Source organism: Nycticebus coucang, chromosome 13 (genome assembly GCF_027406575.1).
Source record: "Nycticebus coucang isolate mNycCou1 chromosome 13, mNycCou1.pri, whole genome shotgun sequence".
NCBI classification, from domain to species: Eukaryota; Metazoa; Chordata; class Mammalia; order Primates; family Lorisidae; genus Nycticebus; species Nycticebus coucang.
The window spans coordinates 53346171-53363912 of record NC_069792.1 but is presented as its reverse complement, the minus strand read 5'-3'; the positions used below and the strand labels follow the sequence as shown (position 1 = coordinate 53363912).

Sequence of the window (17742 nt, the reverse complement as noted above, 5' to 3'; positions counted from 1 at the left end):
CATTTAGAAATAGACGGTAGAACTGAAAACAGATTGCCACACAAGTAATCCAGTCACTACATTGCCAACAATCAGAATCTGCATGAGTCCTAATCACAAAACTTCCTGCTGGTATAAAACCATTATATAAAACTAGAAAATCAGCAATAAAGTTGTGCTGAGTGAAAGAAACCAAATCAGTCAGAAGAAATGAGACAGTGAATCCATTCATTTTTATACAACGCTAGAAAATGAGCGGTGGCTCATGCCTGTAATCCTAGCGCTCTGGTAGGCCTATGTGGTGAATCACCTGAGCTCAGTTCAAGATCAGCCTGAGCAAAAGCAAGACCCTGTATTTAATAAAAATTGAAAGACTAGCTGGGCTTGGTGGCAAGTACCTGTAGTCCCCAATCCTAGGGAGGCTAGGGCAAGAGGATATCTTGAGTCCAAGAGTTTGGCATTGCTGCGAGCTATGATGCCATGGAACTCTACCCAGGACAAAGAGAGTGAGACTCTGTCTGAAAAAGAAAGAAAGAAAAGAAGGAAGAAAGGAAAGAAAAAAGTGCAAACTAATTCATAGTGACAGAGTGACAGAAAGCAGATCAGTGGTTGCCATATTGTGGTGGGATGTCTAAAGAAGTAGGAGGAAGGAATTACAAATGGTAAAGGTGGAATGACAAATATTTTCATTATCTCTGTGGTGGGTTCATGGGCATATATACATATGTCACTCATCAAGTTGTATACTCGAAATATGTGGAATTTACTGTATAGAAATTATAACTTAATAAAGATATTTTTAAAAGGCCCCTAATCTAATGAGCAACACAGAAATGTATCACATTACATTATCGTAGATGTGTAAGTGAACTTCATTTATACTAGCAATATAATGGTAAGGGAGGGGACAGGAATAATTTATTTTGTCCCAAGTGACAATAAATGAGAGATATTCAAATGGACGTATGTTTGTGACACAAACATATACAACTTATTTAAAAGGTAATCAATCCACTATAAGACCATTATTCTGGTATAATAGCCTATGATAATGAATCCACCATTCGGGCGGCGCCTGTGGCTCAGTGAGTAGGGCGCCGGCCCCATATGCCGAGGGTGGCGGGTTCAAACCCAGCCCCGGCCAAACTGCAACAAAAAAATAGCCGGGCGTTGTGGCGGGCGCCTCTGTAGTCCCAGCTGCTCGGGAGGCTGAGGCAAGAGAATCGCGTAAGCCCAAGCGTTAGAGGTTGCTGTGAGCCGTGTGACGCCACGGCTCTCTACCTGAGGGCGGTACAGTGAGACTCTGTCTCTACAAAAAAAAAAAAAATGAATCCACCATTCATTACCATATGCTACTTTTGCAAGAAAGTAAGAAATATAAAGATAATGATGTGCAAGAAAGAGAAAATATATAAAAAGTGAATAATCATAGTAAGATAGAACTTACAGCAATATACTGATCTTTACATTCTGATAATTGAAAACAACTATGCCTTCTCATCCCCAAATGTCATGAAACATTTACAATAAAATTGATCATATAGTAGGTTACAAGAAAAGCATCAGCAAATTAAGTAATATATTAATAAAAATATTACAAACCATACTCCCTGACCACAATATACTCATACTAGAAATTGACAAAACTGAAAAGCAAAAAAGTTTATCCTCCTAAAAATTAAAAACTGTTCTCTTAAACAATTGTTGGGAGAAAAAGGAAATGTAAATTGAAATCACAGAATTTTTAGTTCTAAAAAATAGTGATAGCAAAGCATTATCAGAATGTATATAATACATTTTAAGCAATAGGCATAAGAAAATGCATATCACTAAATGCTTTCATTAATAAAAATTGAAAAGTCATAATAAATAAATTTGAAAGATATAAAAAGAGCAACAACTGAAAAATTAACAAATGTTAAGAAATAATAAAGGTAGAATAGAGATGGAAACAGAAAAAAAAGTAGACATACTATATCAAAATCTTAGTTTAAAAAAAAAAAGAATTAAAAACACAGACAAACCCCTAGCTAGCATGATTTTTTCTTTTTTTGAGTCAGAGTCTCACTATCTTGCCCTCAGTAGAGTGCCACAGAGTCACAGCTCACAGCAACCTCAAACTCTTAGGCTTAAGCAATTCTCTTGCCTCAGCCTCCCATGTAGAAGGTACTATAGACACTGGCCACAGAGCCAGCTATTTTTTTGTTGCAGTTTTCTTTGTTGTTTAGCTGTCCAGGGCTAGGTTCAAACCTGCCAGCCTGGGTGTATGTGGCCGGCGCCCTACCCACTGAGCTATGGGAGCCACCCGCTAGCATGATTTTTAAAAAGAAAAATGGCATAAATATAAATATAGGAAATATAAAAGGGGTAATCATTAAAACAGTATTTTTTAAAATCATGAGATTTCTTTAAAGACCTCCATGCAAATAAATTTAAAAACCTAGATAAAAATGGTAATTTTAAAGGAAATACAGATTGCCAAATTTTATTATATTGACATAGGATGCTTAAACTGACTAGTTTTCTTAGAAAAAAGTGGAGAAAATTATCAAAAAATTACTCCACAAAAGAGCACCAGGTAATAGATGATTTTTAAAATATATAACTAGATGCTATAAAACCGTATATATGTTTAAGAGCATTGAGGAGAAAGTAAAATATTGACCCTTAGACTTCATAAAGACAACACAAAAAAGAAAACTACAGTCCAATACCACTAAAGAAAAATGATGCAAATGTACTAAATTAAAAAATTAACAACTAAACAGAATCCAACACCATTTAAGAATAAAATATACCATGACTAACTGGGGTTTATTCTTGAAATTTAATGTTAGTTCAATAATAGTAAATCTATCAATATAACATACCATATAATGGTTTTAAGAGAAAAAAATGAGATGATCTTAAAAAGATACTTAAAAAGCCTTCAGTAATATTCAATATTTTTTTCTAATTTCTATTAAGAACACAAAGTATAACACAATAATTTGTTAACATGACAAAATATGTAAACTTTATTCTTAAGGCCAACATTATAATTCATGCCGATATTAATGATCTTTTAAGTAAGCTCCAGAAAGGGCAAGAATGCCTACTAGTCATTTAATAAAAAAAAAAAGAAAGAAAAAAAAAACAAACCTGGAAACAGCAAAAAAAAAAAAAAAGAATGCCCATTAGTTTTATTATTATTTAACATTATAATAAAGTTACCACCTAATGCAACTGGATAAAAGATATAACCTGTCATATAAATTTGGAAAGAAGTAAAATATCTCTAAGAAAATCAATGAACATAAAAAATAATCCAGTTAATAAAAGAACTCAGTAATCTATGAAGATATAAAATTAACATACAAAAGACAATAGCTTTCCTAGCCACAAACTATAATCAGTCAGATGACATATGGTAAAGAGAACCTCATTTTTAAAAGTAAGGAAGAAGATTAAATACTTAGAAATAAACTTGCCATGCCATCAAGAAGAATATTTTAAAACCTTTTTGTGTTCGAAGACACAAAATTACACTTGAACAGAAGGAAAGGCATGCCCTGTTCTTGAATAGGACAACTCAACATCATAAAGATGTCAATTTAACACAGCCCTAACAAAATATCAACAAGCATTTTTATAGAGCTAGACAAGTCGATGCTAAAGTTCTTAAGGAGAAACAAGCATGCAGGAATAACCATGAACACACAAAGAAATTAAAACTACCAAGGCAGAGTAATTCCAGCAGACATTAAACCACTCTGTTAAAACAGGATGCTGCTGTCACAAGATTTGTTGTATAGCTAATAGGATAGAATAGAAAATCCTAAAATAGACCTAAATACATATGGAAGTGATAAAAGTGCAATCTTGAGTCATGGAAGCAAAGCTGGACTCTTAATAAATGTTGCTGACCCAACTAGACAGCCAAATAGAAAAAAATAAAATTAGATCCATACTTCACACAAGTGCAAGCATAAACAACAATTACCAGAATATTAAATATAAAAAAGAAAAACATAAGACAGTATATAAGCGCTTGAAAAATAATGAGTGAACTTCACTACAATTTCAGTGTAGATACTAACTCTCTAACACTGACTTAAAATCCACAGGCAACAAAAACAAATGACTGATAAATTTGACTATATAATATTTAAAAATCTGCATTGCAAAATAACTTCAAAGAAGAGAGAGGAGAGAGACTTGTGTGTAGGAACAATTAAACAAATTAGAAGGATATGTTTGCAACATATATCACAGAGAAAGAGTTAATATGCATAATATGGGAAGCACTTTCAGAATTTTGAAAGGAAAAGATCAAAAACTCTGATGGGAAAATGCTAAAGCTGTAAATAGACAATTCACAACATTGATACAAAATGATCTTAAACATATGAAAAGATGTTGAAACGCACCTGTAATTTAAGAAACTCAAATTATCTTTGAAAATTACTTCTCACCTGATTGGCTAAAGTTTAAAAGTCTGAGAACACATTCTGTTGGTGAGGCTGAAACACTGCTGGTGGAACAGAACTGCTACAATCCTTTTGGAAGGAAATTTGACAATATCTAACAAAAATATATTTATTTTTGTTTTGCATTGATTTTTTATTACAATTCTAGGACACCTAGTAGTGTCACCTTCAACAGACACTACTAACAAAATGAAAATACATATACATACATGGCACTATGATTTACAATACATAAATGCTCAAAAATAGAAGATATGTTGAATAAACTATGGTATATCTACACAATCGAGTACTATAGAACAATTTAAAAACATCAGAAAAACGATGAGTTGACATGGAGTGGCTTTCAAGATATATATTATTAAGTGAAGAAAGCAGAGTGTAAAAGACTACTACCTTTTACATAAGAAGGGCAAATAAGAAAATAAAGACATATCTTCTCATTTTGCAAAAGAAACATGGAAGTATATACCAGAAACAGTGAGACAGGGTTCCTACAGAGGGTGAGAAAGAACAGAATAGAAAGGATGGGGAAACAAAGGTGGGGGTGGTAAAGAGGTGCCTTTTGTTACAATCCCATATGTTATAATAATAGTAAAAATTCACAGAAGTCAGACTCAATTATTTTTTTAAAATTATGAAATTACTACCAAGCACAATGTCTAATACTTCTTGGTTTTCAGACTTCTGAACAAAAAATTCACTTTTTTAACTCAACTGGCTTTCTGACAATCTACCATGGACAGAGTTCTATGGTAGGTACAGTGAACACTTTAAGTTAAGATACTACAATTATCCTCAAGAACTGTGTTCTGTAAATAATGTCTTACATAGAAAAGAAAACAAACTAAAATATTATAGACATACAAAAAGTTGGACGAAAAGCAAAAACAGGCTATTTGCAATATAAAACCAAAATTTTCAAATGAAGACAGTTTGCTGTAAGTAACAGATCTTAATTGCATTCCAATTCCTCTATTGTTTCATGCATAATTTCTTCTAAAACTTATATAAGACAAGTTAAAATTTAAAAGATAGACATGCTGAATCATTAAAATAATATTAAAGAATGTAAGTCAAGTAGAGGCATGGAGAGAGACTTGTGTGTAGGAACAATTAAACAAATAAAAGCTACAATTTAAGAGGGAAAAACTTGTGAACTACCAGAAGAGAGGGCATAAAAGAAAATGCACAGAGCTCTTGTGATCTAATAAAAGAAAGCAGACTCCATAGCCCCTTAAGAATCTTCTATGCCTTCCTATAATACAAGAGGCAACAAATGTCTTCATGATGTAACCCTCTTATAGCAAGGTTCCCTATTATTTGCAGCTAAGAACATCTCTGTTGAGTCAGATCATCTAAGATTGTTTCAGGTACCTTAACAATATAATCTTACTAACTAATTCCATCAGTTGGCTTTTCAGAAAGTGAAAAGACCTTGAAAACAAATGATGTACAAGCAAAAGCAAAACAATACACAAACAAATAAATAAAACAAGGCAAACAAACACCTCCTGTATTTACAGAAACTTAATACTTTGATTTAGTGGATTTCATGCGAATGGAAAAAAGGAAAAATGACTGAGAAGCTGATCCAAGAGATCCAGAAGATGCAAAGGTACTAGTTGGCAATGGACAGAGACATTTGGAGGTCAAATAAAGTCCAGCCATCTGTTTAAAAATTGGCTAAAACTTAAGTCACATATCCAACACCAGAGCTAAAGAGGAAAGAAAACAGATGTTTGATGAAGTTATAAGAGAAAACATGCAACTCTCTGGATCAGATTTTACATGTAATAAAAGGCCATGAAAGTGAAATTATTTTTATTATCTTTAATAATATGCTGCTTTACTCTTACAATTCTAGGGAGTTTCATTCCGGGAAATGAGATATTTATTTTTATGTTGTTAGAACCCTGGCTTTTACTTTTCTATTTTATCATTTAAATTCTTAATCCAAATATGCTAGATAATAAAAAAAATATCTGGTGATTGTTTTAAACTTACGGAAAATGGTTAAAATGAAACTAAACAAAAGGCTGCTGGGTCTTATTGCTAATTATGTACACCCTTAGATTTTTTAAAGTATCTAGAACTACTGTTTCTTGCTTTATAAAGGAAAGTCAGACCTAATAAAAATCATAAATACAAAGAGAAATATGAAAGAAAAAAATAAAGGCACAGAAAAAAAAGATACACTATTATCTCCACTGTGTTAATACAGAGATTTTTATCTTAAGTAAACAGAAATTAAAGAAACCCTATACCAAATATAAGGCAACATATTGGCATCTGAACCACCAGTTCACATGGCTGATTATTTCTAAGATGGAGACAGATGATGGGCATCTTAGTGGGACTCATGTGGGCCAAGTGAGGCAGACAAGGACACTGTACAAGCCAGCCTGTGCAAGTAACAGAATTTATAGGCAACTTTCTTGCCTGAAAAAATAAAGCAAAGTTATAGGGTACTTGGAAACTAGTTTTCTTTTCATGACAGCACAGACATGAGCCACAGAAAACAGTGATTGGCTCTCTAGTCTGGTCAGTCTTCTAGGCAAAGCTGTCACTCAAACAGTCTATGGTTCTCAAGAGCTATGAAGACATCAGTTCTTATTCTCATTTTACCTTACATATTTAATACTTCATTCTTTTTTATGTAGATGGAAGGCAATGTTACTCTAAGATTTTTCATGTTTCTTTCCTTAAGGGTCACATCTTTATTCCTATGATCCAGTCCAGGCAATCAACTGTTTTACTCCCTTCTTGGTATCTACCTGATTTTTTGACCTTGTAAATAATGTTATACTGCAAAAGAGAGCTCTGCCAACTAAAACATAACCACCCAGGAAGTTTATGCATGCATATGCAGTTTACAACAAAAGCATAAGCAAAAATGGATATACCAAACAGGAAAGTCCATATATAATACTTAATGCATTTGTACATTTATTTCATAGCCATTTCTGAGTCATCTAATTTTGACCACTGACTTGAAACATCAAATTAGGTATTCTGAGATTTTAAAGAAATAGAAAGACTACAGAGAACTTGGCAGCAAAACACATCTCTGATGCTGCAGATACAGATAGGAGTCCAATGACCTCAGCAAACCTTTAGCCAAACTAAGGATATAGTACTGATATAGTAAAGAAAATAATAAAATCTTAAAGTTCAGTGTGCTCTAGAAATCTGGTCACATCTCCTTTTCATTGTAGAAATTTTGTAAAATACATTTTAGAAAGCATGTTCTAAAAGCATGTTCAAAACTGGGCCTCTTGATACTGGTCAAGGGAGCAATACAAAAAGAGAACATTTCATTTCTAAATATTTATGTACTCAAGTGCTCTCAGATTTATGAAAAAGACCTTAATTGATCTGAGCAATATGATATCCAATAACACCATAATAGCTGTGGACTTTAACACCCCCACTGACAGACCTGGAAAGATCCTCCAAGCAAAAAATAACCAAAGATGAAAAGGATCCTAGAACAAATTGGCTTAACAGACATATACAGAGCACACCATCCCAAAGCTAAGGAATATACAATATGTTCTTCTCATTAGCCCAAGGAACATACTACAATATAGATCCTATCATAGGAAACAACTCAAACCTCAACAAAATTAAAAGAATTGAAATTATATCTTATATCTTCTCAGATCACAAGGCAATAAAGTAGAAACTCAACTCCAATAAAAATTTTCATCCCCACACAAAGGCATGGAAATTAAACAACCTTATGGTGAATGACAGTAGGGTCAAGGAAGAGATAAAGGAGGAAATTATTAAATTCCTTAAACATAACAACAATGAAGCTATAAGCAACCAAAACCTGTGGGATACTGCAAAAGTAGTCCTAGAAGGGAAATTTATCACATTAGATGCCTACTTCCAAAAAACAGAAAGAGAACACATCAACACCTAATGAGTCATCTTAAGAATATGGAAAAGGAAGAACAATCCAATCCCAAACCTAACAAGAAAGAAATAACCAAAATTAAATCAGAAATAAATGTAATTAAAAACAAAAGAATCATTCAGAAATTTAATTTTTAAAAAAGTTGGTTCTTTGAAAAGATAAAAATCGACAAACCTATGGCCAGATTAATCAGAAACAGAAAAGTAAATCTCTAATAACCTCAAACAAAAATGAAAAAGGAGAAATAACAAGAGATACCACAGATATACAAGAGATTATCTCTGACTACTACAAGAAACTCTGCACCCAGAAATTTGACAATGTGTAGGAAATGGACCAATCCTGGATTCACATCATCTCCCTAGGCCCAACCAAGAACAAATTTTCTTGAACAGAACAATACAGTGACATCAAAAAAACAAGAAAAAAAATCTTCCAACAAAGAAAGCATGGGCCAAATATCATCACACCTGAATTCTCTCAAACATTCAAAGAGATGCTTGTACCTATGCTTCAGAGCCTATTCTAAAACACTGAGAAGAAAGAACTTTCCCCCAATACCTTCTATGAATGAAGCATAACTCTGACACCAAAACAAGGGAAGGACCCAACTCAAAAGGAGAACTAAAGACCAATTTCACTAATAAATATTGATGCAAAAATACTCAATAAAATCTTAGCCAATAGATTACAACTACAGATTAAAAAAATTATACATCATGATCAAATAGGCTTCATCCCAGGGAAACAAAGCTGGTTTAACATGAGCAAAACTATAAATATAATTCATCATATCAATAGAAGCAAAAACAAAAACCGTATGATGCTCTAAATAGATGCAGAAAAAGCATTTGATAAAATTCAGCATCCTTTTCTAACAAAAACTGTTCAGGAGGGGGATTAATGGGATTACACCTGCGGTGCATCTTACAAGGGTATATGTGAATCTTAGTAAATGTGGAATGTAAAGATCTTAGCAAAATAACAAAGAAAATGCCAGGAAAGCTATGTTAACTAGTGTGATGAAAATGTGTCAAACGGTCTATGAACCAAGTGTATGGTGCCCCATGATCATACTAATGTACACAGCTATGATTTAATTAAAAAAAAAATGTGGGCGGTGCCTGTGGCTCAGTCGGTAAGGCGCTGGCCCCATATACCGAGGGTGGTGGGTTCAAACCCGGCCCCAGCCAAACTGCAACCAAAAAAATAGCTGGGCGTTGTGGCGGGCGCCTGTAGTCCCAGCTACTCGGAAGGCTGAGGCAAGAGAATCGCCTAAGCCCAGAAGTTGGAGGTTGCTGTGAGCTGTGTGAGGCCACGGCACTCTACTGAGGGCCATAAAGTGAGACTCTGTCTCTACAAAAAAAAGAAAAAAAAAGTTCAGAGGGCGGTGCCTGTGGCTCAAAGGGGTAGGGTGCTGGCCCCATATGCCAGAGATGGAAGGTTCAAACCCAGCCCTGGCCAAAAACTGCAAAAAAAAAACCAAAACAAAACAAAAAATACTGTTCAGAATATAGGTATAGGGCATATTTCTTAAAATGATTAAAGTCATCTATGACAATCCCATAGCTAATATCATACTGGATGGAGTAAAACTGAAAGTTTTTCCACTTAGAACTGGAACCAGGCAGTACTGTCATCTATCACCACTATTATTCAACATAGTGCTGGAAGTTCTAGATAATGCAATCAGACAAGAAAAGAATAAAAAGGGCATCCAAATGGGGGCAGAGGAGGTCAAACTCTCACTGTTCACTGTTGATAGGATGTTAGAAAACCTCAGAGACTCAACCACAAGATTCCTATAAGTGATTAAGAAATACAGTAATGTCTCAGGATATAAAATCAATGTCCACAAATCAGTAGCCTTTGTATATACCAATAACATCCAAGTTGAAAAGCTAACCAAAGTCACAATTCCTTTTGCAGTGTCTTCAAAGAAATGTGGCTACAAAGAAAATGAAATACCTAGGAATATACCTAGAAGTGAAGGACCTCTACAAGAGAATTATGAAACCCTAAGAAAATAAATAGCAGAATACATTAAGAAATATGGGAACATACCACGCTTTTGGCTGGGAAGAATCAACATTGTTAAAATGTCTATACTATACAAAGAAATCTATAGATTCAATGCAATCACCATTAAAACACCAACATCATACTTTGAAGAACTAGAAAAAATTTGTTCTTCATTTTGTATGGAAATAGAATAAAACCTGAATAGCCAAGGTAATTTTTTGTAATAACAACAAAGCCAGAGGCATCACTCTACCAGACTTGAGATTATATTGCAAGTCCACAGTGATCAAAACATCATCGTATTTGCATAAAAATAGAAATATAGACATATGGAACTGAATAGAAAACCAAGATATGAAACCAGTCTCCTATAGCCATCTGATCTTTGATAACCAAACTAAAGCATACCCTTGAGAAAAGAATCTCCATTCAATAAATGATGCTGGCAGAACTGAATGACCACATGTAAAAGGCTGAAACTGAACCCACACCTTTCACCACTTACAAAAACTGAGTCAAGATGGATAAAAGATTTACATCTAAGTCAGAAATGATAAAGATCCTAGAAGGAAGAATGGGTAAAACTCTTGAGATGTCAGCCTGGGGAAAGATTTTATGAAGAAGACTTTAGTGGCAATCACAATAAAAATCAACAAGCAGGAGTTAATTAAACTGAAAAGCATCTGCACAGCTTTGACAAAAATCAAAGCAAATAGACAACCCTCAGAATGGGAAAATATATTTGCATGTTATGAATCTGACAAAGGCTTGATAACTAGATGAGAACTCAATCAACAAAAAAGAGCAAACAATTCCATATATCACTGGGCAAGAGACATAAATAGAACATTCTCTGAGGAAGACAGATGAATGGCTAACAAACATGAAAAAATGCTCATCATCCCTAATCATCAGAGAAATGTAAATCAAAACCACCCTGAGATATCACTTCACCCCAGTAAGATTAGCAAAGCCCCAAAGTTGCAGGTGCTGGCATGAATGGGGAGAGAGGCTAACACTTTTACACTGTTGGTGGGATGGCAAACCAATACAACCTCTTTGGAAAGAAGTATGAAGAATCCTCAAGGAACTCAAATTAGACCTCCCATTTGTTCCCACAATCCCATTACTAGGCATCTACCCATAAGAAAAAAAATTACTTTATCATAAGAACATTTGCACTAGATTGTTTATCACAGCTCAGTTTACAGTCATCAAGATGTGGGAACAACCTAAATTCCCACCAACTTAGGGATGGATTAACAAACTGTGGTATATGTATACCATGAAATACAATTCATCCATAAAAAGATGAAGACTTTGTATCTTTTATATTAACATGGATGGATTTGAAATACATTCTTCTTACTGAAGTATCAGAAGAATGTAAAGCAAATATCTAATGTACTCAATACTAATACGAAGTCAGTAGATGATTTAATTCACACCTGCACAGGAGACAAACTCAATTCAATTCAACTTGGGTGGAGGGAGAATGAAGAAGAGGGAGAGGGAAGGAGGGAAGGGAATTGGTGTGCTTCCACTTAACGGGCACAATTCAAGGGTGTATGGCATAACTTTTGGCTGCAGGACACAACTATAAGAGAGATTCTACCTTACAAATACAAATATTGTAGCCAAGTTGTTCATACCCTCACATTAACCTAATATTAAAAAAAAATTTTAAGAAGGCAGAAAAAACTGTTTCTCAGTAGCTTCAGTTTATTCATTCATTCATTCAACCAGCATTCATTCATTTAGTCTAATTCATTAATTCAACCAGCATTTATAATCTAACTACTCTAGGTAGTAACACTATAAAGAAAAAACAGCACATCATCTCTAATCATCAGAGAAATGCAAATCAAAACCACCATGAGGTATCACTAACTCCAGTGAGATTAGCCTACATCACAAAGTCCCATATCTGTAGATGCTGGCATAGATGCAGAGGGAAGGGAACATGTCAACACTGCTAGTGGGACTACAATTAATGAAACCTTTATGGAAAGAAGTATGGAGAATTCTTAAAGAACTAAAAGTTGACCTTCCATTTGATCCCAAATTCTATTTCTAGGTATTTACCCAGAAAAAAAAAATTCATTTTACCACAAAGACATTTGCACTAGAATGTTTATTTCAGCACAATTCGCAATTACCAACTTGTAGAAGCAACCCAAATGCCCATCAACCCATAAATAGATTAACAAATTGTGGCATATATATACCAAAGAGTACTATTCAGCCATATGAAAAAATGAATACTTTGTTTTTTATGTTTACCTGGATGGAATTGAAACACATTCTTCTTAATAAAGTATCTTGAGAATGGAAAAAAAAATCCAATTGCACTCAAGAGTTATATAAAACCAATATAAACAACTACACCACACACACGAATGATAAAACACAAATATAGTCTTAACAGGGGAGGGGAAGAGAGAACCTTTGCTGGGAGAAGGGAGGACAATTGGCGGGATCTCACTTGATGTGCACAGGGTGAGGGTGTTCAGCATGCCCCTGGGGGAAGGGCTCAACTACAACTTAAACTTTACCTTAGCATTGAAAACAATGTAACCTAAAAATTTGTACCCTCATATTAATTTGAAATTTAAAAAAACATAAAACACATGTGCCCTTTATTTCATCTGAATCTGGACAGACAAACCCATGAATGAGAATAAAAATAGAATTGCTTTATGTTAATCAGTTTGATTTAAGTATTCCATGTTGTATATCAAATCATCACATTGTACCCCATAAATATATACAGTTATGATTTAATAAAAATTAAATTAAAAAAGGAAAAAAGAAAATTGCCTTTTGTTTTCCACTATTTCTTTTCCTTTATTTCCAAGTCAGTATTCCTTACCTGAATCACACCTCCCAAGAAGGAAACTGCTGCAGCAACACCAATCCTTTGCATCTCAAAGTCAGATAAGCCCAGCACACTTGTGTTACTCTGCATGGAGAGGTTCTGCATGCTCTGAGGGACAAGCCGTTCCACAGCATTGGCTGATATTAAGGATGTCAAGGCAAAGGTGCCTAAAAGAGGGAATGAGGAAACTTTTCTGTTAGTAACACAGATAAAAGACTTAATAAAAGTTGTGCGATTCCACCATTAATGTTGAAACCATGTTGTATAACCAAACAGATCTATTAGAAACTCTCTCCTCTGTTCCTTACCACTTCTCCACCCTTTATCCCCCTCTCTGAAAGAAACAGAAACTTATCTCCATATATGAATATTCATTCTACATAAAGCCACACCCATCTACTTGCTATTCCCTCCTGGGCCATCTCCCCACCTCTCTGTAGACTGGCATAGAGAATGTCCTAGGGGCAGGAAGTAAGATTATGGCCTGGACTTGCATCTAATCCTGTTATCTAAAATATATCACTGTAGGTTTCAATTGGCTCATCCATAAAATGGGGAAAATAATACCTCTGTTTAAGGGTTTGGGAGAAATACAGGTGAGATGATGACTCCGTAGACCTCAGTAAGCTTAGTGGTTAATACAATTTCTTTGCTTGAAATTATGTTCCTCCAATCTACCTGTCTTTCAAAGTCTGGCTCAAATACCATGTCTAACAAGGATCCAGGCACGATTTTCTTTACCAGGCTTAATCCTTCTACTCTCTGTGATCTCAAAACAGAGTATACCCTTATTATATTATAACAACATATTGCTAGATAAGGTTCAGTGGTATTTCCCAAGAGTTGTCATGGCCTCACACATATGTGGAGCAATTTTCTTTTTTTTTTTTTCTTATTAAATCATAGCTGTGTACATTGATATGATCATGGGGCATCATTCACTAGCTTCACAGACCGTTTACCAAGTTTCACATATACCCTTGTAAGATGCACTGCTGGTGTAATCCCACCAATCCCCTTCCCTCTACCCACCTCCCAGCAATTTTCAACATGTTCTCTTCCTACAAGGAATTCTGAAGGATCTCATCTTGGTATTGTATACCTAAGAGTGCAGCCATATGAACATGGAAATGCTGATTCTCACCAAGAGGGCTCAGCAAATTTGGTCTACAGAAACAAACTAAAGCATTATGCAAATATTCCCCCAGGTAATTACTTAAAGACCTTACTTTTCTTAAGGTCATAAATGTGCAAAATGTAGACATCCCAACACAAAGCATGCAATGGCATAAGGCAAAAGAAACATAAGTCAAACAGAAACAGGTCTAAAAGGAAACTCAACACAGACAAACTTCTGGTATTCTAGTAGGTGCTCTGAATTTGGACAAAAAGATGATTGTAGCCTTCCATAAATCTACCCGTTAATCCTAGAACTGCCATGTCAATCTCTTTTTCTGTAAACTGATAGCATTTCTCACCCAATGGGGTTATCATGAAGCTTAAATGAGATAAGGTAATATAGCACATAGCACAATTGATGACATGTAGTTAGCACCAGATAAATGATACTATTTGTGTAATTCTTAATAAGACAAAGGCAGAATGCTCTGTTATAGTCTATGATTCCATGTCTTTCTCTGTTCTATTGAGCTGGTAAACATAAATAAAGACACAGAGCAAATGAATAACATTTTCTTAGTGAGCTAAGTAATTTTCAATAAACCATCAATAAATATAAACCATCATAATCTTTGTCCTCACTGTAAAGAATACATGAAGAAACTAATATATTTGATGGCAAGGAACAAGATTCTGGCATCTAGGACAGGCAATGCCAAATAAGGAACAGTCATCATATACGCTGCTCTTGAAAAGATATATTTCTCAGGGTATGTTACAATATCAGATCAGATGAGATACTTCTGAGAGTAAAGGAATGGGTCTTTTGGTCTTCAAACCTCCTAGAGCACAGAGAAAAATGTTTTGTATAAAAGCCAATAAATACATGACTATAGAATTAAAACAAAGAAATAAATGAGTTAATTTTTTATTTTAGGCCTATCTTTCCTAGGATTTAGAGGAAGATATGAGGGGAATGAATGGAAAGAGAGACAGGGTCATCCACTAAGGTGAAGAAAAGATAGCCTCACCAGCCTGTCACATCTCAAGAACATCTCCAGAGACAGACCTTGCCAGTAATGGATACAATGGATACATGGACATCCAGCATGCCTACGTGGAAATGGGAGCACTGCCCCTATAGCAAGGATGCCACTGTTTCTTGGCAGCAGAGGGCAGCCAAGGGCACTGGGGCTGCCAATGAATGTGTGAGGATGCTATAGATGACACTCTACCCTCTCTATCCCATAGGTCTTACACTTGTCTTTGTCCCCCCCATACTATTTCTCTACCATTGCCCTCATTTTCTCAACTTTTTACCTTGGTCATGCTTTAAGCATACTAGTGTTACCTATACTTATATGGTAGCTCAACTCTACTGTGGGTCACAAGCTCCCACAGAAGGAGAATAAGGGCCCCAGAGCTAGACAGACCCACCTAAATTCAAATCCAAGTGCTGCTTAATATGAACCAGTGACTGAGATCTTATAATCACAAAATAAATAGAAATGCCTCTATGGACATTTCCAGTAAAATGTATTTTTATTATTATTTCCTTAATGTTTAAGACTAAGGTAACATTTTATAATTATAATAGCCAACTTTATTAAAACCTACTGTAGCAGGTACTAAACCTCAATTATCTTGTTCTCCCTAAAATCATATGAAATTTTAGGGATCAACTTTGGGGATCATTTTAGTACAAAGAAAGCAGTAATTAGAGCTTTAAAACTTTGCCCAAGTCTATGCAGATAGAAAACAAGAAATGAGACATACACGTAGGTTTATCTACAGCAAAACCCATCCTATTCTATTATCAGAATATTTGTGATCCATCACATTTTATTCAGTAATACAGTTAGGCACAGTAATAAATATACTAATTAAAAGGGCACTATAGAATCTAGACTGGAAGAGGCCTTTAAGATTATTTAGTCCAAATATCAAATACATTTTTCATATATTTGAGTGACTAAATTTATATAGTCATTTTTTATTCTTCTACGTGCTTTCTTTCACTCATTTCATTGTAAATTCAGAGCATTCCCCCTTTTTCGTAGTCTTTTTGCAACTTAAAAATGCAATGAATCTTTAGTAACAATCTTATACAGTAAGATAACAATAAATCACTGTGCATATTGCCTATCTGATGCACACACAGGAAGTTAAAAGTCTTGTCCTAGTGATCACTGAAGTTTTCAGTAGTGAAGTTAGAACTGCTTTGGAAATGTAATGAATAATTATAATCATCCTGAGTCCCTTTCATAAGCAACATGAGAAGTAGAAACATAGATAGGAAATATTACCTGTGGCAACATGACGTCCCCTTCCAAATGCGGCATAAATGATGGCAGGAAACAGAGACCCATATAAACCAAATACGGGGTGCACAGATGAGAGAAGAGCAAAGGCCAACCCTGTGAAGAAGACTGGGGTGATTACAACCATCTTATAACCCCCAAATTTAGTCTAGTACACAACAGAATGCACACTAACTTATTTGCAGACAAAATAAACCACACTTTAATTATTCTACTTGTTAATTATAGACTAGGCTTATTATATTAAAAAGAAGAAAATTCATTAATTAGGCATATTTATATTTCAGTTCCAACACCAATTATTTTGGGGCTGCAATGTTTTTCTTTGATTGGAGAAATTTCTACAAAAAAAGAATGTTTGAGAGTCTTCCTGAAAGTACATTTGATAGTAACATAGCAAGATATCTCTGGGCACACTTAGATTTTATAAGAATTTTTATATGCATCATTTTATTTGCACAATAGCATCTGTGACAAATGAGGAGGCTGGCATAGAATAAGGATGAGATCTAGCTGGGACAAAAAGGACATATACCCAAAGTTGGCTGACCAGTAAGTTGGCTGACCAGCCAACCTAAGATATGATACTATAGTATCAGGAAAAATGAATAAACCCATGTGTTTTCCACTAACTGGACCCTAACCTATATTTCAGGCAAAGTTTCTTAGAGTAGAAAAAGAACCAACTTTGGGAGAGGATGTGAAGCAAGATGGCCAAATAGAACACTCTGGTGCTCTTTCCCCCAACAATAATGCCAAACTGGAAAACTATCCATGCAAGGAAGTACCTTCATAAGAACTAAAATGAAGGGAGCAATCATAGTACCTAGGTTTAGCATTATATCAAAGGAACAAAGCACTGTAGAAAAAACAATATTTCATTGCCCATACCACCTTTCTCCCATCCCTTGACAAAGCCACACCAGCACCAGGTTAAAAAGAATCTGTGTTCTTTAGGAAAAGAACTGATTGTGGGACTTTGCATTAAAACCCAGGGCTTCCCTGTCACAAGGGAACACAAGAAGGGTG

General features: G+C 34.8%; 1 protein-coding gene across 1 annotated transcript in view; it reads right to left on the bottom strand.

The window, feature by feature from the left end:
- SLC26A7 (solute carrier family 26 member 7) overlaps positions 1-17742 on the bottom strand; it is a 152213-nt gene that overhangs the window by 86098 nt on the left and 48373 nt on the right. Inside the window, exons 2-3 of the mRNA XM_053558910.1 lie at positions 16699-16809; positions 13268-13440 (exon numbers count right to left, since the gene is read on the bottom strand). Of these exons, the coding sequence (XP_053414885.1) occupies positions 13268-13440; positions 16699-16809 (284 nt within the window). The remainder of the gene's footprint in view (positions 1-13267; positions 13441-16698; positions 16810-17742) is intronic.